At 36.0% G+C, this 24,790-nt stretch overlaps 4 protein-coding genes across 6 annotated transcripts; 3 read left to right on the top strand and 1 right to left on the bottom strand.

The window, feature by feature from the left end:
* Positions 1 to 773: 773 nt before the first annotated feature.
* Positions 774 to 16,024, top strand: LOC125653907 (uncharacterized). 2 transcript variants are annotated; one of them, XM_048883579.2, is made up of 4 exons: positions 774 to 1,518; positions 2,254 to 2,472; positions 3,810 to 3,969; positions 15,966 to 16,024. In XM_048883579.2, coding segments are annotated over exons 1-4 (486 nt in total). In that variant the 5' UTR covers positions 774 to 1,412; the 3' UTR covers positions 15,967 to 16,024. The 2 variants fall into 2 exon arrangements, with proteins under 2 accessions (XP_048739536.2, XP_048739535.2); XM_048883578.2 differs by lacking the exon at positions 15,966 to 16,024 and having other exon boundaries at positions 3,810 to 4,164.
* Positions 5,075 to 10,558, top strand: LOC125653906 (uncharacterized). The gene is made up of 3 exons (XM_048883577.2): positions 5,075 to 5,521; positions 6,687 to 6,914; positions 10,153 to 10,558. The coding sequence occupies exons 1-3, from the start codon at positions 5,344 to 5,346 to the stop codon at positions 10,389 to 10,391; spliced, it is 645 nt and encodes a 214-aa protein (XP_048739534.1). The 5' UTR covers positions 5,075 to 5,343; the 3' UTR covers positions 10,392 to 10,558.
* On the bottom strand, positions 11,757 to 16,135 carry LOC125653903 (uncharacterized). Of its 2 annotated transcripts, none has more exons than XM_056144440.1 (3): positions 16,050 to 16,135; positions 12,996 to 13,118; positions 11,757 to 12,801 (listed from the first exon to the last, which is right to left on the bottom strand). In XM_056144440.1, exons 2-3 carry the CDS (start codon positions 13,109 to 13,111, stop codon positions 12,045 to 12,047), a joined length of 873 nt encoding a protein of 290 aa, XP_056000415.1. In that variant the 5' UTR covers positions 13,112 to 13,118; positions 16,050 to 16,135; the 3' UTR covers positions 11,757 to 12,044. The 2 variants fall into 2 exon arrangements, with proteins under 2 accessions (XP_056000415.1, XP_048739533.2); XM_048883576.2 differs by lacking the exon at positions 16,050 to 16,135 and adding an exon at positions 13,353 to 14,275.
* On the top strand, positions 16,077 to 24,317 carry LOC125653902 (microfibril-associated glycoprotein 4-like). The gene is made up of 5 exons (XM_048883575.2): positions 16,077 to 16,510; positions 19,351 to 19,481; positions 22,752 to 22,848; positions 23,073 to 23,237; positions 23,879 to 24,317. The coding sequence occupies exons 1-5, from the start codon at positions 16,219 to 16,221 to the stop codon at positions 24,115 to 24,117; spliced, it is 924 nt and encodes a 307-aa protein (XP_048739532.2). The 5' UTR covers positions 16,077 to 16,218; the 3' UTR covers positions 24,118 to 24,317.
* Positions 24,318 to 24,790: the final 473 nt, after the last annotated feature.

Raw genomic sequence — 24,790 nt, forward strand, 5'->3', positions numbered from 1 at the left:
CGACTCTATGGTGTTTTTTATTATATTATCTCTTAACTGATTAGATACGCAAGATCGTGTTCTGCGTATGAACAGTGTTTAAATCGAGGCAGGCTACTGACAAAGAAGTTGATTTTACAGGGGTTTCAACAGTCGCGTTTAAAGTCAGCATGTCGTAGATTCAGTGGTCGTTATCATGATCTAGTGTCCTAATACAACCCATCAATGTGTCAAATGCTGTCTAACTTTTTCATACCGATTATTAGGCTGTTCTTGGAACACTGAGTTTAACTGCGGTTTACTCCGTTTATTTGATCAAGATATAGGGCTCACGGCGGTTGTGACCAGTCGACAGGGGATGCTTACTCCTCCTACGCTGCTGATACTACCTCTGGTATATACATGGGTCCGTGTTTGCCCAATCTCTATTTTGTATTTCTTAGAGGAGTTATGAGATTGATCACTGTTGGTTATCTTCACCTTTCATACTTCGTTAATCAAAGCACTAGAATAAGTCCTTAACAAATTTTATACCACGTACGAAAAATTCCTAAAGATGTGTGCAATGAAGTCTCCCATTAAATACACGCATATTATCCTCCTGTCTGCACTGTAGTAAATCTGCTTCCTGTAATATATTATATGGTTCCAGAAATATAGAAAGAAAAAAAAACACTTTTACAGGATATTTTGGCTGTAATTCATTATGTTGAAGTCTTGTGTATGAAGAAAGCCAAATTTGCACAGATTATATTACTATTGGTCACTTTCGATTATTCAGTAAAATACATTACATCCAATTACAAGGCTCCAAGTCTTTTTCGGAAGAGTTGAGGACTAATCACAGCTAAACCGTCCATCGTTAAGACATTACCATTATAAATCTAACTCACCTTACAGGTATAAAGTACAAATGAATCGTATATATTATATTAAGAGCGCCATTCATTCATAAAATACTGAAATCCAATTTATCCTTTTATTTTCTGAAAACGAATTCTTCCCTTTTGATGTTTTTTCTTTATCTTGTTTTCATGAGAAGCAACATCCATTTTGTACCTTTCCAGGGACAATTTTAATGAATTGGAACATGCTTGATATACAGTACACCTTGTACTCTTATGATAAAATACTAATTATAAAGACCTATCATTTCATTTTCAATTGGTACATGTATAATTATAAACTTTCATTATGAAATAAATTCCCCTTTCACTGAATAATTGAAATACGTTTTGCATTTTGTGATATTCTCTAATAAGTATTCAGCTATGGCTGTGGTGGATTAATGTTAGTGCATACTGTGTTAAAACCACCACATGATCTAATGGAGTTTGTGATCATCATGGCATGGGAAAAGCGATACCCGGAGAACATAGTATCACGGACAGCTTGACCAGCTAGCAGTCGGGACACGAACTCGATCCACCATTATGGCGAATTGGATGTGTTGGTTAGTCTTTGCTGCCATCTTTTGCAGTTCAATGGGATACCGAAAAGCTGGAGAATACGTCAAATATGGGAGGGAAATGTTTTGGGGTAAAAACATATCCTTATTATTAATATCAATGAATATAGTAATAATAATCTACATGTATTTAGAGAAGGTAGCCCTATTAGTAAAAGATGATATTCTTTTCTGAGAGCTTTTGAAATACAAACGATATATACATGTACATATTGATAGTGTAAAACCAGAGCGTACTTTATCACCTTTATGGTTGATATCGGTGTAACTAGAATAAATAAGACCAAAGATACGGGAGAAGGGAGATACATTCAAAATTAACACTACACCTAGTATGTTAACGGTGAATCGTTTACCGCGTTTGATTTGTGTTTTGTTTGTTTGTTTAATGTCCCTTCGCGAATTTTTCACTTATATTGAGACGTCACCAGTTGTAGGTGAAGTACCACAAATTTAGATCTAAGATCAGCACTTACGGCTTTAAGCATTGAGGGTTCTTTAATGTGCCAAAGGCTGCCGCGACACGGGACCTCCGTTTTTAAGGTCATATTCGTACATGTACGACCAGTAATTCTCACTTCTAAATGCGGAGCGTTTTGCGAAGGAGCAATCACTAAATATGTTTGACGCGGCCATGGCATGAGCGGAGCTCGACCTCACGACCTCCCGGTTACGTAGCGAACGCTCTACAACTGAGCTACCGCGACCGGTTTCCACCTCGTTAACGTGTATGCACTGTCTGACTTCCGTTTTGTTACACATATTTTCCAAAAGCAAAACATCTTCATTTATGTTTTTATTTTCAGAGAAAGGAATTTGCAAAAATTATCCTCATCGCTTTAAAGCTCATCCGAAGTACTGCCACGCTTATTATGACTGTACTTCCGCTTCCGCCCCTGGCTATAGAAGTTGGGATAAGGGGTTCCGAGAATGTGTGTATCCAAAATTGTTCAATGCCAAGACAAGGAAGTGTGAAATGTTTTTCTATGTAAAATGCGGTACAAGAAAGGAATTCAAATCAGGATGTAAGTAGTGCAAAGCACAATCTTGTTTATATTTACTTATAGCGAGCGCAGCGAGCCAGCGCGGAGCGCTGGCTCGTACTGCGAGCTCTAATGACTAGAACGCGGGAAATAATCCGAGCTAAATCTCAACCTCTAACAAGAATTTTTTTTTTGACGCCAATCCCAGAAGTCCCTCGTACGAAATGGCGGATGGTTCGATTCGTAAAATAATAATAAAAAAAATCTTTGAAGTATTACAAACCTTTCTTATTTGAAAGGAAAGGATGACAATCATATTCTTCCCCCTTTCTTTTTCTTTTTAAAATATTGTCTAAAGAAATGTAAACAGTCACGTCACAACTACCAGGCTACGTCACAACACGCGCGTTGCATTTCCCGCTAAACTGGTTCCTACATTGGCGAGAAGAGCAAGACAGTAATCCTACGTATTGACAGTGAACGAGATCAGTTTTCCTTGTTTTCAATATAAATTTTTTGAAAATGTATTCAGATATGCTGCGCTCGCCCCAACGGTCACACCGTAATCATATTAGCGAGCGAAGCTCGCGTCGTGACGAGCTCGCTCCAATGATTACACATATGAGTCACGTGATTTGCTCTTCTTCAGCTGAAAAAAGATGAGTATTACCCATAATGCTTCTGCAAAAATGTCGCCGTCACTGCGGTATACTTAATTGACAAACCCGTAATTAAAACAATTAGATTTTTTAGAAAGTACCATAAACGTTTTTAAATTCCAAACAAGCTTTCTCATAGCTTCAAAAATTTTGTTTTTGCATGGTTTGAGAGAAGAAGAAAAAACATTGCAGCTAATGTGACGTCACAATTTGTAACTGTTTACACCAAGCGCGTTATATTTCCCGCGTTAAATGAAGAGGCGGATAAAAGTCGTGTTGCAAGATGTTAATGGGCTTCGCTCGTCTCAACGGTCACACCGTACAACATATTAATTGTTAAACATTATAATGCAAAATCATGAATTGTACAGGGTTTTTTGTGTTTATTGCGTATATATACCCACAAATCTGAATCATCTGTGAACCAAAAAAAAAAAAAAAAAAAAAAAAAAAAAAAGAAGAAAAAAAAACAAAAACCAATAATAAAACAGGCACACGATATTATGGAAACTAACATTTTCCGAAATAAAATTAAGTCTCCATTAACATGTTTGCTTTTCGCAAACCACCAAAAAGTTGACCCCACAAAAAAGTGATTCTACGGTAGTCATGTGACCAACGGACCGATGTATTAACTGAATCATCGGGGAAAAAAAGGGGGGGGGGGACTGATACTTTAATGTATTTCAGACTGCTATTGCTCTGGTGATTCTGCTTCAGGTGATTACTTTGCAAACCAATGCTTGCGGGCACATTGCATTCCATGTTCTGTGCGTATTCCGAGCTGTGCAGGATTCAAGGACGGTATACACGAACACCCATATAGGAAAGGCAGTCGTTGGTTGATGAATTGCTTAAAGGAAAGGCTGATGAACTTTTGGTATGGACGGAAGTGAGGCTGACATTCTCCATACAATCGTAGACAAATACAATATAAATAAAGAATATGCAAGAGTAACCATGTTAGAAATTGTCTTTCTAAGTCACTATCTGCGATTTCCTCTATTCCATCTATTATTTATTTATAACCGAACTATTTTCTGTCAATCAAGTTGTGTGACCAAAAACTCTGACAAACCAGTTGTATGATTGTTAAGATAATGATAAACAATGACTTGGTCAAACCAGTAACATGAAGACAACGAACATTGATTAATCTAACAAAATCATAAAAAAACCTGGATATACCAGAGGTTGGATAAGGTGTCTCGTATGAGTAAGCATCCGTTTTTCACCGGTTACACCGGCCCGCCATGAGAACCATACAAATATACTTTGATCAAGTACACGGAGTAATTCTTAATCCAAACCAGTATGTAAATAACGGTTTAGCATTTGGTATGTAACACGTCAGACAGTATTTGACCTAACAACAGGTTGTATTTGCAAATTAGATAATTGAAATTGCCATATAATTTTCAAAACAAATGACCTGAAAGACCGTTGAATTCCCTCTAAAACATCAACTTATTTGTCAGTAGCTTGGCTCGATTTGCAAATTGATGATATATATAGAACACGCGCTTACGTGCATCGAATCAGCTGAGAGACATAAACACCATATGCAGTTAAAGAAATATTGTTACAAAGATGGGGGAAATTGACGATGGAGAAGTTGAAGTCATCCTGTTTGTCATCAATTGAGGTGTCAGTTTGGCCGTTAACATCTATGTTCAATTAAATATCCAAATAAGAAACAGATTTGGTAAACTTTGTGATGTCCTTTATTCGAGTTCATGGGGTATATCATCAATGATTTGGTCATGCCACGTATATGGCCAATGACTTCGTCAAAGCAGTTGGATGACCAATGATTCTGTTAATGCATCTGTCTGAAGAATGACGCTCTGTTGATGCAGCTGCATGACGAATGGATCTCATTACAAGTGACCTGAATAATTAATTGCTCCTTAATCTTAACCCTGTTATATGTTGGGATTTCCAGATTTACATTAACCACGGCTCTGTAGTACGGAATATCAAACACGAACTAATTACTTAATCACGTGATCGATATTGGAAGTAGTACATGCTGGTACTCACAACATGCCACGTTTAGAAAGCAACATATTTCCTTTATTCGATTGATAGTATTTGAAATTGCTTATAATCCATCATATCCAAAATCGTGTGCGGTACGAAAACCTGGAATTTGAATCACCTTGATCGTGGAAAATGGATCACTTCCTGGAAACAGATGTTGTTTTCCCTTTCGTGATGGCTTAATCTATCTTGTTGCCAGCATTTTCCTTAAATGCCTCAATATCTCCCTGTGTTATTTCCACTGGTAAACACACACGACAGAAGACTTCCGGCGGAGGACTCACTCCCTACAATAAGTATGGAGACGCACTACATTCCCCACGTTCTGGCTGTTTTAAGTTGTTTATTACTGAAGGTATCAACGATGTTGGAAGCAGAAACAGCATTCGGTGAGTGTAAATGTCAGTAGAATTTACATGTATATTCGGTGAGTGTAAGTCAGTAGAATTATATACACTAATAACTACACTATGATAATTTAATTATCTGAGATATTCCACTTACTACTAAGTATCGGATGGCACGTTTTCTCGTAGCCACCGCCGGCCCCGTATAAACTACTAGCAGCTCTTTCCCTATGAAAGATCTCGATAGCTAGCTATATAGGGAAAAGTTAGTATGAGGAAAATATATTTTGCGATAAACATTTAAGCCGTTTAATTTCAAACAATCGTCAACTTTTATCAGGAATTTGAAATACATTACTTTAAAAATTCACCAACTTTAATCAAAATATTTCAAGAATCACCAACGTTCATCAGGGATTTGAAAATTCGTCTAATGATGAGAATTGGATTTTATATTTAATGCTCTAATCACAAGAGGAATTCCAACGCGATCGGAGAAAAATCACAATCAGTACAAAATAAAAGCTTCCTTACTAAATTGATTATGTTACATATGGATCTCCAGGCACGTAGTAACGCTTTTCAAAGTGTGTGTGCGTGGGGGTGGGGGGTGGGGGGTGGGGGGGGGTGGATAAAAGAATTCGAGTCAGCGTGCTACACTGTACATCTTGGATTTAGCCCCCCCCCCTCCTCCGTTTTACGTGCTTTCATCTTATAAACGATTTTACATAAAGAATAAAACATGATGATAGACAATTAAATGTTAAAATTGTTATTTAAAACAACTTGACATCCTGCACCAGCGAATTAATGTGGTCTTTGGGTTCAATTATAAGTTTTTATGGATAATTCAGAATCGCGCTGTTTATGATTTTGGTTTGATACTAGATTTATAATTGGGTTCCGTTGCAATACAACCATCTCCTGATCAAGACCAAGTTATTTGATCGATGTCCTGAGACTTACATGTACATGCGGTAGGCCTATAAATATGCATGATGTAACATCATAAATGCAGTTATAATTTATTCCATGTCTATACCCCCATCGTTTCAATAGCAGGGTTTCGTTTAATATAATCAAAATCTAAAATAATCACAGATTAATTATGATTTCGGACTTTGTAAATATATCTTAGGTATTGTTCAGTACAATATTTCACGTATAAATTTCAATGTTTTTCAGCCTATCAACACGTGTTTTGTAGATTTATACGTTCAGAAGTTATGTCGACGTAATTCATCTCTCATTCTTCCTCATCCACTGGAATGCCAGCTGTATTACGACTGTTCCACGAAGTACAACACTCTCCCGCCAAACCTAAACCAACACATGAGGGAGTGTCCCTTTCCTGACCTCTTCTCCGTCCAGACCCTGCGGTGTGAGGACTATAGACACGTGACATGCGCGGGAAGAGCAGAACACAAAACTGCATGTAAGTAAAATGTATTTCAAAAGACATCTAGATATTCAAACTTTCCAAATAATTCCACACGAGCTCAAAACTGTGGAAATTCAGATTGATCGTATGCCCCCTCCCCCCTTCCCCCTCCCAGCAGAATAACATTCAACTTGTGACCCGAGGTTCACACCAATATATCTTTCTTTGTGGTTAATACATGTATTTGCTTAGAGGCCAACTCCAAGCAGAAACCATTTCTCCCCTGAAATTTTGCATTTAAAACATAATCTACCAGTACTTCTGACTATATGTGACAAACTTTGAATACACTGTTACTGTTAAATGTACTCATCGACTCATTCCCGTAGGATATACGACAGGCTGCAACAAGATATGACGACACTGACACGAAAGAAATCTCTAGATATCTCGAACCACGTCTTATGAGGTCGCATCTAACTAAGAAATCATTTTCATACGGTGGCTATTTATAGCCGCTGTCTTACGCTATCCCTTCAGTAGGCGTTACTGTATACACACGGGGACCCTTGCAGGCAAAAACATCAAGAAAATGGAGTTGTTTTTATTATCAAAATTATATGTGTATGATTGTGAAAAGATTTTGAAAAGGTTTTTTTTCAATAACATTTTGTGCTATATAGGCAAAGTTAATCCCCAAATACCGTATATGTTATATTACTCAACTATAGTCACAAGATAAAGGCGTTGTAATCCATAGTCGGCGCCTTCGAAGATGCGCTTTCTTTACCAGTCTTCAATCTGAAAGCCCTCCACGTAGGGCGATGTGTCCACTGATTGCCCCGGTGTGTTTTCACGGCATCACACGGAGTATAAAACTTAAGTTTATTCTATGGATATAATGCACAGTACATTTTTTTCTTGCAAAACACCATTAAAATAGTGATTATTTAAGATATAAAGATTTATTTTTCACGAACAATTGTAAATTGTTTGAATGAGATGATTTCTTGTTTCAACTTTTATCTTTGCTGGTCATTTGTGGGGTAAATCATAAACGCCGTTAGCCTTTGTACGGTAGATATGCTTTTGGTTTGTATTTTTAATTAAGGGTATCAAGAACGCTGTTTGAACAATCTAATTAAAATTAGATCTTCCATCCGCTTCCCAATTTTCGATACGTCGCGTGGAAGCTTCCGCGCGACTTATCGAAAACCGGGAAGCGGATGGCAGATCTAATTTTAATTAGATTGGCCACGTGACGTATCGAAAACTGGGGAACGGATGGAAGATCTAATTTTAATTAGATTCGCCGTTTGAACAAACAAAATTTACAAAGCCCATCGGATCAAGTCTACATGGCATATATTTGAAATAAGTATCCCTTCACCTCATGCATTTCAGTGTTTTTATAGTGTACGCCTTACGCAAAGCGACGAGTTTTTTTCCAGCAAAAGATAAAGAACTACTAGTTACAATATTATGATAATTCTATGTACGTTGCGTGGATTGACTGACGGTATTTTTTACTCTTCGTCGGGAATTTTTCACTCATATTAAGACAGTAAGTTTCGTGGATAGTTCAGATCAAAATGGAATAAATGGGTCATCAGTGTTGATAACGGCGACAATTGCTTTGTGCTACATGTAGCATCAAATCACAATAATTGAAGTTAAATTAGCGTGGATTAAAATATCATTCTCCAATTTTAAAATGAAATCTAGAACTTTGTTCGTGGGTTCGATGATACATTCATTTTATTTGGAAAAAGAGGGAAACTTTTCCAAACTTTCACTTCTGAATTGAATTAAATGACTACAATAGATAATTTTATGTATGTGTGCGCGTGCACGTGTGCGTTTTCGAGAATAAAGAAGTTCAAAAAAGCACACCACACGTTATAAAATTTCAGTCTTTAAAAGTTCTCAACCTTTTTGCAAATAAAGAGATTCTTTCGATGCTAATAAAGTCCATCCTCTATCTTGCTGCATTTAGTTGAAATGAAAGGTGAGGATAACGAACAGTGATCAATTTCATAACTCCTATAAGCAATCCAAAATAGTGCATTGCGGAAACACGGACCCCGGACACACCAGAGGTGGGGTCAGGTGCCTAGGAGGAGTAAGCATCCCCTGTTGACCGGTCACACTGAAATGCTTCTAGCTAATTTTGCACATTCGTTTTGAGTTTTACACCCACCCTATACTCTGTTGGTTGAGTATTGTTTAATGTCTCACTTGAGAAATTTTCACTCATATGGAGACATCACCATTGCCGTTGAAGGACTGCAAAAGTTAGGCCTATGCTCGGTGCTTACGGCCTTTGATGATTACTCATTCAGACATTTGCTATATCTGTACTGTTTTAAGTTAACCTTAGTTAAGCTTTCCCAACCTAAATTTTTCAGTGCTATCAGTACTTTGATTGAAGATACGTGTACATGAGGGTATGAATTGCGATAACTCACGCCAACTTACTTTAAAAAGCGTGTCAGCGCGAAGCGTTGCTGTTCATGCCCTCGTGTATTATGAAAAAGAAATATTTTTGATTTGCTTATATTAAATTTTACATCCAACTTTCATGTCTGTTAGAATTCCCAGACATTGAAATAGACTTACTATATTTATCAAGATTTGTACGCGCATTATTTACAACTGCATCCCATTCATGAGGAAATGGCCATCATTACAATTTGTAAAGTCATCAACGGCAAATCATTGAAAATGTAGATATTTTTTTATGAATGAACCAAAAGTTCGCAAGCAGTCGCAAATTTGTTTTCGATCTTGTTCAAGCAATTTTACATTATTAGCTCTTAACTCTGAAATATTTATTTTGTTGCAAAAATGTGCTATTATGAAAGTGTTGTATGTTACTTTAACCATGATCTTTAATAAGATTAAAACTAAGTTTAAGATTTTATCAAAGTAAAAAGTTTGCTTGCATTGGATATATACGAGTAGCATTATATATAGAAAATGATTTTTTACGGGAAGACAATAATGTAATTTTGCTTCATTCAGAGCCTCTAAATAGATTTTCTAACACAAATATAAAAAAAAAATAATTAAACTTTATAAGCCTTATTTTTTCTGTCATTGAAATAGTAAATCACAATTTTACAACAAATGTTTCTGGCACCAAAATGACAGCAAATATTACTTTAAAAAGTAGTTCCGGTCACATGACTGACTTGACCGACTAGTGGGACAGGGTAGATATTTGATTGTTATATTTAGACAGATATTCATACACACAATTCCTCTATATACATATTTTCATTTACTGCAGGCGAATACCGGCTTAATCAGCTAAACGTCTATCACGTGATGTGCACGCTGCAAGATGTTGAAAGTGGAGGGATTGGACAGGAAGCTGTTTCTCCGGGAATTATGGGATTACTTGAAAATTCTGCCATCGGAAAACATGATCTAAAGAGCAATAACTTGATAAAGCCAAAAGAGTTGACAAACAGTCGGATATCTCTAGATGCACTTAAGAAAGATTTATGTAGCAATAAAACGCCTTGACTTAATTAGGATTTAAATTGAAAAGAAAAAAAAATTAAATGAGTGTCCTGATAGGACATGACGCGTTGAATTTAATCAATATTTGGATTGATACCAGTGCGCTACCTTTGAAGCATAGGTAGTTAAGTACATTGTAGTTTCAATTAAATGCTAATTGAAGATGCAAACGTGTTTACTTTAAATGATGAACCTTGACACATGCATGTTGTGCATTCAAACGCACTGCTTTAAACATGCCAAGAATCCAGAAATGTCAAAACAAGTCGGAGCTTATGAATGCAAAATAAGAATTTGATACAGGTATTTTTTTTTTTATTTTTGTCTGATAATGATACAAGGACAGTTGTAAACAGTTTAATATACATGTAGTATTTACGTAAATCTCAATCTCAATATTAATGATAGAACCTGGTGCAAACACAGTTTTCATTTTGCTTCAATGAACTTTGGTCTACAATTCTCGTTGTTTGAGTATATGAAAGTTTTCAATAGAAGCCGCGGGTTTCACCTTTCAGTAGGACATCATTAAACTTCACATCAAATGACGATGATTGTATTTCATTCCATCCTTTACTCGCATATTTTGTGGTTGTGTGTATTTCACAATGTCATTAATTACAAAGCAAATTAGGACTCGAGAAGTGCTTTTGATGGATTTAATAACGGAAAACTCTCGACACAGATAAAATAATGTCGAAACGATACGGAAAGGTATCACAGGTCACGCCGTATAGTCTGTGGTCTGCATTACACGTACAGGCGTCCAGTAACCCGTTGATCACTTAATACTATTAAAGAGGCAATGTATTAAAATGTACAAATCGTCAGAGCGGGATTAGAATTCACGTGTGTTTACGTACTGAAGAATTTAATAGGAGAATTAATTAACTTACTCTACAACACAGCAACCGGCCCCAAACGTTCGTAAATTATTCCATTTAGGATTAGTGTATGAACAACCCCACTGCCGGAAAAGAGATTGTAAAACTTAAGCTCCTGACAAGTGACAAGAAACTATTTTAATCTAAAACATTTACATAGAATATGCCAACATTCTTTTTTCATCATTTTTCACTTCATGGACGGTCTATATAGTACCTGACAGAGAAAGAATCACAAAATAAAACAGTCTATTCCCCTTGCATGCATTTAAGCTGGAAACTCAAAATGAAATTAAGGAGGATGCTACTTTTTTTTACGTCCGTCATGGTGGTTATGTTTTCCTTTTATTTATTTGTGTGTCTTTAGAAAAAAAAATATTAAAAAGATGAATAAAAGCAATAAATTGTACAGTTATCCACTTATTTCTTTAAAATATTTTGATTAATTAATAGTAATGAAAACAGTCTGTATTGAAAATGTAACAGTTGACTATTTTTTAATAACTTAAACATGAAAGAAAGACGTAGATAATTGTCCAATCATTAAGGCGGCATGTACACCTTATGACCTTCTGGGATCCTGAATATCATTATATATCCTAAGGTGTTTGAATTTGGCGCTTGGAACTCTATAGGCCCACGAAAGTCCAACGAAATGCTACAGAGCTCGTAATGATTATCAATCACGTCCTTCACATGAAAAATCAAGCTGTTTGTGAAACCCTTGAATGTTATTTGTATCGTGAAGTGGGTCAATATGATATTCCCAGCTCTACCATGCCCAGATAGTATTGGATGCTACGCGGGGGGTCGCGAGAGGAAAGTCCACTTTTCTAGGTGATCTCCGAGACTCTATTCTCGGAGTTTGTGTGAAATTTGATTTCTCCCTTAGAATGTAATTTTCGGAACTTTGAATCAAACGGTCATTTGTTTGGGCTTGCACTTGGAATCTCACCGGTAACGTAAGGAAACTATGATTCTTCGCTTTTCCATTTTTCAAAAAGTTTGACCTAGATACCACAAAACTATTTCTCTCTGTTGATTGAATTTTACATTTGGCGAATATTGGCAATCTATTATATTTTTTCGATTCCACCTGAGGTTTAAGAGGGGTAATTTTCATCGGAAAACGAACATCTTTACTGCTTGGTTTTTTGTTTTCTTGCGTACTCAGGTCCGGATGTTCCAATGGGGTCATCAGCTGAGGATCTACGATAACGAGGGGCTTAGCCTCGGTTTGATCTTCCGTTACATTCACTACTTCCTGAACCTCTTTTCGCAAATTTTGCCGACCGTTCACGGGAATACCTCCGTATAGTTTTTCGGAATTCTTTTTTTGTTCCATTGCATTCGTGTACATGAAACGAACTGACGGCAGGGCTTGTATATGAAGAGAACTGCTGACGGCTATGTCAGCTAATTTCTCCGTTGGTGTTTTTTCTCGCAAGACTTGCTTCGCTCGGTTTCCGGATGGAGGAGGTAGAGGTGTGGTTGGTTTAGGACAGGCTTCTGAATTTTCTTCATCGTCGCTAAAAAGGGAATTGAATGACGTCATTAATTACAGAAACGAATTTAGCAAAAATTTAGTCAATTTATATATAAAATAAGAGTTATGTAAGACAGAACCTCTTATTTTCGTTTCATGAATATATTTACAGTGTATGCCTTCCCATAGACAAGTGATAATGGGTTTAAGTACCAAGCGGGAAGTATATATGTTTACCTGTTAATTTGTGTCACCACAATACGACAGATGGAGCCTTCCTCTAAGTGCTTTTGTACATCTTTACGCCAGTTTTCTACATAGCGCCTCTTAAAGGGTGTCAGTGTTATGTCCATTCTGGTTCTGCATGTGTCGAAAATAAACCAAACAACACATTTAGTGTTTTTCTCTCTAATCGTTCAATATTTCTAATTTACTAAATATAAACGGATTGATTTATAGATGTAGTTGCCGCTGAAATTTAAGATATTAAAAAAATCGAGATCAAATATTTTCAAATGTATGGCATGGTATTTTTCTTCCAAGTAAATAAGAGAAAATTTCATTTACGTGTATCTCATAATATTGTCCACTTACCATAGATATTTCAATTGAATTAATAGTCCATCTCGAGATAGAAATAAAAACTTATCAACTTTCGTCCGGTTTTGAATACAGAACGAAGTCAACCACAGTGCACATATTTTCTATCCCAACAACTTCTTTCTTAACCTTTTGGGCAGAGCGCAACCCCAAAGAACGGCCAAAGACAACACGAGTGACCCTGGAGTTTTACACGAAGGTTTCAATAAGCCCCCTGTATAATTCAGACGAGAATTAACGTTTAATCCTTCTTTATGCTCAGCGAACTACCTATATTGTCCGCGGGTGTTTTAATAAACTTGGTAGAGTGTAACCGCCAATATTAATGAATTTTAAAAAGTGGCGTTTAATCTACTGAAATTTAATATCCGTTTTGAGACGTCATTTAAATCCATTAAAGGCGATTGAATTGGGAACCATATTCTTTAATTAACATGGCAAGGGCAAGACGTGCGTCTAAATCCGGGAAAGGAGATATGAGGCTGCAAGAGATCTTAAGGAGTCTCTTTTTTATTGGCCATTTCAGATGAATTACAGACCGAGAAATATCGTTCTAATAATCCCGGGCGCACACCTCTAACTTATCCGATGTTTGATGTGTATTGGACCCTACCTATACTCATTTTACAGTTCCTTTTATTATGAACCTATTAGATGAAGATTAATCATGTTGATCATTTTAATTCACACGTACCTTTTAGTAAATCAATGAGTGTTGAAATTGAAATATGATTGTATTATCATCCCATTAAATGACATGAACTACACTGCTCTTGAAATCGAAAGAAAGAAACAAAGAAAACTATCTTAGGAGATCAATCAAGGACGAATGTTTATTTTTTTTTTGAATTCGAGATTTCTCTTTATATTTCGAACTGAAAGCGAAATGAAATAGACTTTATGAATGGATATTTACCTATCTACTCTCTCTCTCTCTCTCTCTCTCTCAATCGATTGGCGAACATTTTGCAGTTAAGAGAAAAAAAGTCAACACAGTGTGCTTTCGTTTCTAGTCTAAACGCCTACTTGCCAATTTAAAGTTTATTTTATTTCTCATATTGTCTATAATAAGCAGTGTATTTGTTTTTCAATGTCTTTCAAAATTTGAATTTTGTTTCCTTTTTAATTTTACCTATGTCATACAGTGCATGGATTTACCCCCGGTGTTGCAGATCTAGGCTCATCGTCGTCGGATGCCAACCTTTCACAATTAATTTTTACCCGTGTGACAATTTTATTGGATAAAGATATCAGGCTCATATTTATTATCATTGTATGAAGGCAAACTGAACATGTTAAATTCAATCTAACCCTTGATCATAATATATAGAAAAAAATAATTGCGAGATTTAGTCTTAATTCATCGTTTGTCTTGTGAAAAGTTAAAAGCTAAAAGTTATATATGACGACATACTAGACTCAGACATACAAAGTTTGTACCACTAAAGCTGTTTCCATATCTAATATAACTGATACTGACACTGCTGTTTTTCTTAGAAGGTTTTCAAAGCCGTTTTCCTATATATCCCCTCGCAAAACTTTAACATCCTACTATGGCCCCATCATACCTACACGACAACAATTTGTACAGAATTAAATGCTCATTATGTCAGAAAATTTTCACACAAATTTCATCTTTTCTGGTCCTGTGGGTCTTGAGAAGATCTTTAAATGGCCCCACTCTATTTTTGTTTTCGCGATTTTCTCCTCTTGGAAAGGGATACTAAATCCCTTTACGAAAGGACACTCTGTGAAAAGTGTTTGCCATTGGCTGAACGGTTCTGGGGAACAAGATGAAATTGTGACAACGACGCCGCATAAAGACAACAGATACATATTGACTAGAAAATTTTGCCTGAACTTTTGCATCAAGTGAGCTGAAATCATTCATGTTCTTTGAAATGTATTTGCATTACTCAGTAGTTGTGAGATTGCAACAACCAAAACTTTAAGACGACAAATATTACCCTTGTCATGTCCGGAAGCCTGAAACGCGAGTGATTAGGTACAAAGGACATACGGTGCACATGGTTCATCAACAGCATAATTACTGTTAAATCAACGCCTGTGTTGACCCATGCTGGTCGTGCAAGTTTTCAGTGATTAAAATGAAGAAAGTTTGTCCCAAAGCCCTTACTAAATACAGATAAAGTTTTTAGTGGAGGCTGGGAAAGTCTTTAGTGTTAATTACAATATCAATGTGACCTTGGCTTTGCAAGACTATGTCAAGGAGAACCGATACCTGTAATCATTTTAGAAGTCAATATGATTAAGTACAAGTTGACCTGCAAATCATGCAATATCGATATTAATTACACACTGGGTTTGACTACGGATTACTCCGTTGGCATTTTCAAGAGCTCACGGCTGGTGTGACCGGACGCCAGGGGATGCTTACACCTTGGCACCTGACCCGCCTCTGGTGTGTTCAGGGTCCGTGTTTACCCTACTCTTGATTTTGTATTCTTGATAGAAATTATGAGATTTATCACTGTTCGTTATCTTCACTTGTTCATGATGATTTAATGATATCTTTATACCAATTTCAATAAAGACATTGTAGATCTAAGGTTTTTTTTTAATTTCTTCTTTTAATTTGATAATTAGATAGAAGAATGGAAAACAGCTGATAGACGAGTCTTCTATGTAAGAAAAAAATAGAAACCAGAGTAATACTTCAAATTAGCTTACGCATGGTTCTGGAATTTCCTTTGTGGAGTATACTGCGAAGTGAAGAAACTTCAATTTGATTTTATCTGCAAGATTTTTATTAGGAAAAACGCTATTAGAGTACTTGAAAACACTTCATGCTGGTTATAAAGTCTTGTTGAGTGAAAAGACGAAGCAAAGACCAACGACCATGGGCAACATATATTTCTTGGTACTAGTACCTTTAGTTGTAGGACACTCTCTTCTTACAGACAGTGAAAAGTCTGGCATTGGTTCACTTTCTGTGAACACGAGAACGGCTGTAGATACGAGGGACGATCAGATTCTGGTAAATCAGGAAACATCTATCAAACTTCCGACACGGGACGGTATACACTTTAAATCTGTGTCAACGACTACAGATTTTTCGACTGATAATATCAATAGGACTAATCTCGAGGGAATACAAAAGGAAATCATTCGGATTCGTGGACAAGTAAAGGGTAATTCTTTGTTTTCACAAATCTCTATATTTATTATTAGAGGTTTAGTTTATTGAAATAACCCCCGAAAATTTCCAAATACATGTACGTGCATTACTATTTATGCCTCGTTCACACGGATACGCATTAAATTTCACTTCGCATTAAATTTGATGTGAAGTAAAATAATGCGCATTAAATTAATTCGAATTAAATAGCGTTCACACGGCGGTGATATTTAATGCAAAGTAAACTAATTTAATGCGCATTGTATAATAATAATAACTTTATTGCGAAAGACATACATCTTATAGCATTATAACAAAATTGAACATGGATAATAATTACAAAGCTGAAAATAAACGGCCAATTCTTACAAAGACATCTAGCATACAATAGTATATAGTAAATACAATAGTATAATGATAGTAAAAAAGGAGAATGACGATACAAATTACATATTATCGACTGTTCTTAGCTCAAGAGCTTTACAAATAAATTTCCCCAAGTTACAGAGTTCTTTAACATTGTTCACACTTAATAGTTGTATAAATTTGAACATGGAGGGTTTGCTCCAGTAATACTTTTTCACTAATTTAGCTCTAATCTGGCAATATACAGGACAGATTAACAAAAAGTGGTATTCATCCTCAATTTCAGTGATACATGCTTTACAAAACCTTTTTTCACGTGGTACATTTTTATGTCTGCCAGTTTCTATGGATAAATTATGTGATGATAGCCTTATTTTGGAGATACCCTTTTTGTACAATTTAGGAATAGATTTTTCTAGGTAATATTGCAAGCAAAAATTATCAACCAAATGTTTGTAAATAGTGCATTTTGATTCATACTGCATGTTGCTGTGTAAATTTTGAATAAAATGATTCTTCAATCTTTGTTGTATTATTGGCAAACAAACATGGCTATTTAAGTTATGTTGATCATGTCACATATAACTAAGTCCCAAACAATCAAGTTGTTCCTTGATAAAAGTAGCCCAGTTACGACTTGTATGCTTTGTATTTCCACAGATATTGTATAAACATTCATATGCAGCATTAAGTATACAATTTTCAGACTGCAATAGTTTAAACCAAAACTTGAACATTCTCAAAATTGAATTTGTATGCATCTCTAGATTGAAGGGTGCGCGACATAAATGAAAGAATAGACTATATCATTGACAATTATTTATAGATATTTTGATAAATATTGTGTAGATCTATATCTATAGATACATTATTCATTGTTCAAAACACTATACCATAATCTGTGCATGCAGCTGATCTACATACAAGGAGTTTTGTCGTGTTTGTTTTTAAATGTTCCCAATAAAGTACTTGTTATTTCATCTGACGACCAGCATTCACTCTAGACAATATATTGCTTCTTCATGAGCCCAATTTTAAAAACCTCGGAACATCTCTTTCACCATTCCGCTGACTACAGTTATGACGTAATTTTTAATTACTAATACGTAATATAAGTCTAGTATGACGTCATATAGTATTTTTTAAAAAATTAACAACGAGCGGCATATTTGTTTTTAAAATATTTTAAAATATTTTTGTCGCATCTAAAAAACAATTCCTTCCATATGTATTACTCAGTATGCCTATGCAGAGCACATATTTACATCTGATATTGTACATGTATCTAATGACATATGCTGTTTGTAGATTTTTTGTGTGTGGTTATTATCATTTTCATTAGTTTTTCGCACAAATCTAACATTGATATATATAAGATGACCACGGGTATGATGCATGTGACCCAAATTTGCCATTACGCATGCGTGTAAATTTAATGCTAATTAGCTTCGCTTTGCGTTCACACGAAGCTAATGCGAAGTAAATTTAATTCGCATTAAATCGCGACGTAAATTTTAATTCGAAGTAAAGTAATGCGCATTAAAATCTCCGTGTGAACGAGGTTCAGATTTAATTCGAATTACTTACGTTTAATGTGAATCAAATTCTTCGTGTGAACGAGGCATTAGTTTAAATCGTTCACGTTGACTACAGTACATGTGAAAGAGTTTTGATTAATAAAAAGTCAATTCTATCAAATGCAGTGACACACACATACATGTATAAATATGTCACAGAAGAGCAAGATCACCATCAGTCGGTACAGAGAACCAATTTCGTATTCAATCTATATTCAATTGTCACTACCACGATAGCTCAGTTAATAAAATGTTTGCTTCGTGTGCAGAAATATAGAAGTATAATTCCAAGCTGCAGCATTATTCACTGTTCCTATGGCGAATGTTCAACGATGTAAAAAAAATTGCAAGTTTTTCAAATAAGACCTTAAAATCCGAACTATTGCGTCATAGTAGGCGTTTTCACTATAACACATGTACTTTCCTCTTAACGCTAAATGTTCTAGAGTTCTTAGTATTGGTTAAAACTTCTTAAACTTATCTAAAAGCTGTTAACTTCTCAGTATGAGTGAACTATTTTTGAAAGGACATTACACTCTACCGATTCACATTACACTCTACCGATTCACATTACACTCTACCGATTCACATTACACGCTATCGATTCACATTACACTCTACCGATTCACATTACACTCTACCGATTCACATTACCCTCTACCGATTCACATTACACTCTACTGATTCACATTACACTCTACTAATTCACATTACACTCTACCGATTCAACCATGCTTCGTATGGAGATGAAAATTGACATTCCATTATAGAAAAGACGATAGCTAACATTGGATTTCAAAGGTCATACATCAAATTTGAAGGTCTATATCATTTGCGGATGTATTATATGTTTATACACTAAGATCCTAAATACTGTGTATATAAAGGAGTATAGTATTTTTTTTTTTAGAATTCCACAGTGACTGTCAAGACGTCCTTTGGTCGGGAGGCGTGACCAGTGGGGTGTACATTATCTACCCACGCGGAGGAGGCCCCTTGAAAGTGTTTTGTGATCAGGAAACACTTGGCGGAGGATGGACGGTATTGATATTTCTTTTATATTGCAGTTTAGAAGCCTTAATAAATTGTTTAGGTTATGATACATATTATCACTAATAGTATGAACAAAAATGATCAATAGTTGATAGAACTTGTCTAAAAGAACATGATTGTTCTCTTACCTATTAATTTGATTACGACTTACTTCGCTTACAAGTTATAGGGCTCAGGGCAGGTGCGACATGTCAAGAGGGGATGCTTACTCCTTCTTGGCAGCTGATCTTGCCTCTGGTGTTTCTGGGTTCTGTAATCACTGGTCTTTATCGTAGTAAGGGCATGGTTATCGAACAATTCGTACTGTCACCTGGAGTTTGAGCTTAAAAGCGAGTTAGAGCCGATGTACCTTTATCTGGGGTTCGGATTTGAAGGCGATTCAGACCATGTGTACCGACAGCTGAGTTTGATTGGATTATTGTTTGTTTTACGTCATGTCGATGATTTGTCACTCATATCAAAACGTCACTAGCTGTAGGTGATATACTACAAATTCAGACTTAAGCTTAGAGCACAGTGAGAGTTCTTTAACTTGTTAACGCCTGTCACGACCCGGGACTTCCGTTCTTAGAGGTCATATACTAAAGACAAGTAATTCTCATTTCTAAATACCGAAGGTTTGGCGAAGGAGCAATCACAACTTCCGTTAACACCTTAGGTTTGACGCGGCCTTGGCACGAGCTTGCCCCGAACTCAAGACTTTCTTGTAACGAAGCGAACGCTCTGCCCCTAAGTTACCGCGATCGGGGGTTTGGACTTGAACGCAAGTCGGACCCGGCATTTCATACAACGTACATGTATGATAAACGTTGACGCAGGTGTAGCCATTATTAATGCTGACAGAACTCACAACAGATTTGGTGTAATATCCATAAAATATGTCTTTAAATGTTTGCTTTTCCAAGACACATGGGCAGTAAGGTCGTTATAACCATCTAGTTCGTTAATAGAACCTATCATTGGGTCCAAATGCTGTCTGTCTTGTTTCATACCAATTGTTAGGCCGTTCTTGGTACACTGATTTTGACTACGGATGACTACGGTCCGTGTTTACCCAACTCTCTATTTTGTATTGCTTATAAGAGTTATAAGATTTATCACTGTTTGTTATCTTCACCTTTCATGGAGTAATATTTTCGCTGTGGTAACTGTCGGAGACCTGCCATTGTTGAGTACTTTATTGCAATAACACAACGTTATAGTCACTGTGGATTTCATAATTATCTTCTTAATGATCCTAAGGTGGTTTCACTCATACCACTGCATTTTTAATCTGTTTCATTTGAGTTTTAGAGTTTGATGTCCCACAATTTCATAAACTTGCTTTATTTTCTGATGAGAATGACATGTTGTGAAGTATGATAATTCATGGCATTCCATGTCTGTCAATATAGCAGTTGAGGTGAAATGATGACGGTATTTGCTATTTCAATCTTATTTTCAGGAACTCAGAGAAATGGTCCATTAACATTTAAGTAATCCTGGGTTGCACTTTAGATTATAGCCATAAATATACCGAATTTAAATGGAGTATGAGAAGCTTAATGAGCTTTAATTGCTTTGTTTAAAGTGGTTTCTTAGTAGAAATTTGACGTTGTAATCTTTTGGACTTGATATCTTTTTCAAGAAGAGTTCTTTATTTGCCTTAAACATCTGAATTCCTGAGTGAGTTGTATTATGCGTACATCTTCACATTCTGCGTGTCTTTAGTTTCTTGTCAGACTTTGGAATGCGTAGTACATTCTACCGTCTCTTTTGACTTTAACATATTGTGTCACCTGTTTTGAAACTGGCGTGTACTTATCTTTGATTTTGTATTCGGCCAGCTCTTGTGTATGACACCTTTCATTTTCTACTTTTTGCAATAGTTACAGTTGCCCTTTTTATCTGCTCGAGTTGCTGTGGACTTGCAGCTTAATTGAAGGTGGTGTGTTTATAGGGTATGATACATGCATCTCCTTCAAGGTCTTGAATATATTTTGAGAGACATATAATTTGAATACATGTTTCTTCGTCCAAATTTTCTAGATGGTATTCAACACTTCCGAGTGTTTACTGTTTCGAGTTCATTTTCCTTTGTTATAAACTAGGTTATGAAGTGATTTTAGCCGTATTTGATCTTTATCTTGAAAAAAAAAATCCTCAAATATGTCGGAATGCAACCATCATTTATGGCATTGTTCAGTTATTTCTCATCATTTCTGCACACCATGATGATACCATCATTAATGAAGGGTATGAAAGACGGAAACGGAACGCTAGATTGACTCTAAATAAATGGAGAATGCCAAGTTGTACAATTTACATTCTTTTTATATTAGAATGTAACGAATGCAATAAAGTGAGATTGAATTAAAGATGCCACATATATTATAATGAGAGTTTTAAGAATAAAGCAAGATGAAAGCAAGAGAAAAATTAAGATATACTGTGAATTGTATTTAATGATATCCTGTAGCAAAATCATATCTAGTTAATGGATTGATTGTATCTTGTTTACCGTCCCTCTTGAGAATGTTTTCACTGATATTATTTGTTGAAATGCGCATCTGGTGCATCAAAATTGGTACCGTATAAGTTTTACATTATGACCCCTGGGTCGAGGCCTCTGCTGGTGGACTGTTAGTCCCCGAGGGTCTATACAGCCCAGTAGCTAAGTACTTCGTTACTAGCTTGAAAATACGGATGTATATTTAATTGCTGTTACAAAATTTAGAAATTCATTTCAAAATTAAGGATTATCTCTCTCATGCATAGCTCTTATCCTTGGACGAATTCGGCTCCACCTTTTCGGCACGCTGTTTTTGGCTATATTTAGCTCTAAAACTTCATAGTTATTTCGCATTTCAAACATTTCGGTTGAGCATCACTGAAGAGACATTATTTGTCGAAATGCGCATCTGGTGCATCAAAATTGGTACCGTATAAGTTTTACATGTCACTAATACCGATGAAAGTCTTCAATTTTAAGCCTTTGCTCGGCGCTTACGGCCATCGAGCAGTGAGAGTTCTTAGGCCAGAATTAGAACCTCGACCTTCCGCATGCGGGGCGAAAGCTCTACCTCTAGACTACCGCGGTGTAGAATGTAAATTGAAATGTTATAAGGTAACATGGGATCGCACATATCATTGCATATATTAAAGTTAAAATTAAGAATACGAGAAGGATGCATATAATTATGGTGGTACAGAAAATAATATTACAAATAAAATATGCTGAAAATGAAATAAAAATCACATCTGTTTGTTTTTTCAAAGGTAATTCAAAGACGGTTGAACGGTTCTGTCGACTTCTTCAGAGGATGGAATGAATACAAGTACGGTTTTGGGGATTCGGCTGCTGAATATTGGATAGGTATATCAAACTAGATCTGCACGTTAGTGACATTTGATAATTCTTAATGTGTGCACTTGTAATTACCAGCTTATTGTATTATTATAGAAGACTTCTGGGAAGCTGTCCTACTACACTCATCGAGTTATCCCCTTTATATATCAGATTCATTATTATCGGAGTCATTATTATTGTTGTCTAGAATTCATTAAGGTATACATTGGACAGTTTATATTACCCTTTAGGAAATCATCGTATTTATGAGCTGATATCCCAAGGTTTCTATGAGCTGAGAATAGACATGGAAGATTTTGCTGATCAAACACGGTACGCTTCGTACAAACGATTCGGGGTTGGCAGTGAGGACGAAGGGTATTCCTTGAAGGTCATGGATTATGAAGGAAATGCTGGTATGGAGAAAATCTATCTCAAACGTTTAACTGATTCTTGTACAATACAGACGCATAAGATTAACGTATAACGCCGCAATTTTTGTGCGACTTTGATTATGAATTTTTCCTCATTACGCCACAATACAAATAGGACGGAGTATTGGTGTTATTCAGTGAGTAAACTGTGGTGGATCTGAAAGGAGCAAAGTTAAGGTGTAATTCCCCTCTCCCGTTTTGGTTGGAAAATTTAATCTCATTTTGGGGTGGCAATTGCATCCCCGTAGTTCGGTGGGAAATGTATCAACAAAGTTTACAAACCTTACCCGCGTTTAGTTTCTATAATACGAATTTGGTAAACTACCCATTTTACAGAAGAAATTTGTGTTGCATGGTTATTTATTGATTCAAAAGTGATAAGATTATTAAATGAGTAGTACTTCAAGTTATGAAGGTGATGACCACCTTGAAGGATATTTTTTATGTCCCATGTTGGGCGGGCGGGTCGGACTTTGATGTATATCTCGTATATCCACATCACCATATTTCGAGAATATATCAAACAAAATTTATCGGATATCTTTAACAATTCAATAAATTAGAACCCCGAAATAGAGGTTCCATGAAAAAGAAACTTTCTTTAAGTTTTTAATTTGCTTTAGGTGACTCGTTGATGTCTCACCACAATGGAGCCAAATTCCACACAAAGGATAATGACATCAAAACATGCTCTACACGATTCAAGGGGGCGTGGTGGTACAAAGACTGTCACACATCTAACCTGAATGGACAATACCTGATCAAAAACCACTCTTCATTCGCGGACGGAATCAACTGGAAAGCGTGGCACGGATACCATTACTCTCTAAAGGAGACCGCCATGAAAATCAGAAGACTTTAATATCCAGATTTCTGGGTCCTTCATTGAGTTTGAGCTACATATGTCCACCAGTACAGTATCTTTACAATATATACACTGTACATGTATTGATACAACTAAAAAATATTTACAGGAGAACAGGGTGATAGTGTGTCTATGCTTTATGTGTATCAGTTGCATTCACAAAAAATAAACAGCAGCCCAGAGTGGATACAATTGTATATATTTTCTGGTCGTTGGAACTTAACCATAGAGGCTTTATTTTCTTCTTCATTGAAAATAACTCTTGAACTATACAGTTCTTAAGAAAAACTGTATACGTTTGACAGATTAGTAAGACATCTGCAATATACTTTAAGTATGAAAAGCAGTACCTAATACACAAACTTCCATCCAGGCAGTGAATGCGACCGCTGGTGTGACTAGGGGTCCGTCTTCCCCTACTCTTAGTTTTGTGACCTTTATAGTGTTTATGAGACTGATAACTGTTCGTTATCTTCAGCTTTTTCATAGTCATGTATATACACGGAATGGTTTATTTCAGTGTCGATGCATTAGATTTATAATGCTGAATACAATTTTTAGTTCAATTCGCCTTTTCCGTACATGACTTCGTTTTTGCACCAAATTAAAACATGCTCTACCATTGGTGTACATCCAGATTGCAAATATATCTGGCGTTGCTAGGGAAACA

This window comes from Ostrea edulis, chromosome 7 (assembly GCF_947568905.1).
Source record: "Ostrea edulis chromosome 7, xbOstEdul1.1, whole genome shotgun sequence".
NCBI lineage: Eukaryota > Metazoa > Mollusca > Bivalvia > Ostreida > Ostreidae > Ostrea > Ostrea edulis.

Coding starts and splice junctions, on each gene's coding strand:
- LOC125653907 (XM_048883578.2), top strand. CDS start 1,413: ATGGCGAATTGGATGTGTTGGTTAGTCTTTGCTGCCATCTTTTGCAGT. Junction 1,519..2,253: donor TGGGAGGGAAATGTTTTGGG/GTAAAAACATAT, acceptor TTTTATTTTCAG/AGAAAGGAATTTGCAAAAAT. Junction 2,473..3,809: donor AAAGGAATTCAAATCAGGAT/GTAAGTAGTGCA, acceptor ATTCTGCTTCAG/GTGATTACTTTGCAAACCAA.
- LOC125653906 (XM_048883577.2), top strand. CDS start 5,344: ATGCCTCAATATCTCCCTGTGTTATTTCCACTGGTAAACACACACGAC. Junction 5,522..6,686: donor GGAAGCAGAAACAGCATTCG/GTGAGTGTAAAT, acceptor CGTGTTTTGTAG/ATTTATACGTTCAGAAGTTA. Junction 6,915..10,152: donor AGCAGAACACAAAACTGCAT/GTAAGTAAAATG, acceptor CATTTACTGCAG/GCGAATACCGGCTTAATCAG.
- LOC125653903 (XM_056144440.1), bottom strand. CDS start 13,111: ATGGACATAACACTGACACCCTTTAAGAGGCGCTATGTAGAAAACTGG. Junction 12,802..12,995: donor GTGGTGACACAAATTAACAG/GTAAACATATAT, acceptor TTCCCTTTTTAG/CGACGATGAAGAAAATTCAG.
- LOC125653902 (XM_048883575.2), top strand. CDS start 16,219: ATGGGCAACATATATTTCTTGGTACTAGTACCTTTAGTTGTAGGACAC. Junction 19,482..22,751: donor CACTTGGCGGAGGATGGACG/GTATTGATATTT, acceptor GTTTTTTCAAAG/GTAATTCAAAGACGGTTGAA. Junction 22,849..23,072: donor GGCTGCTGAATATTGGATAG/GTATATCAAACT, acceptor ATTACCCTTTAG/GAAATCATCGTATTTATGAG.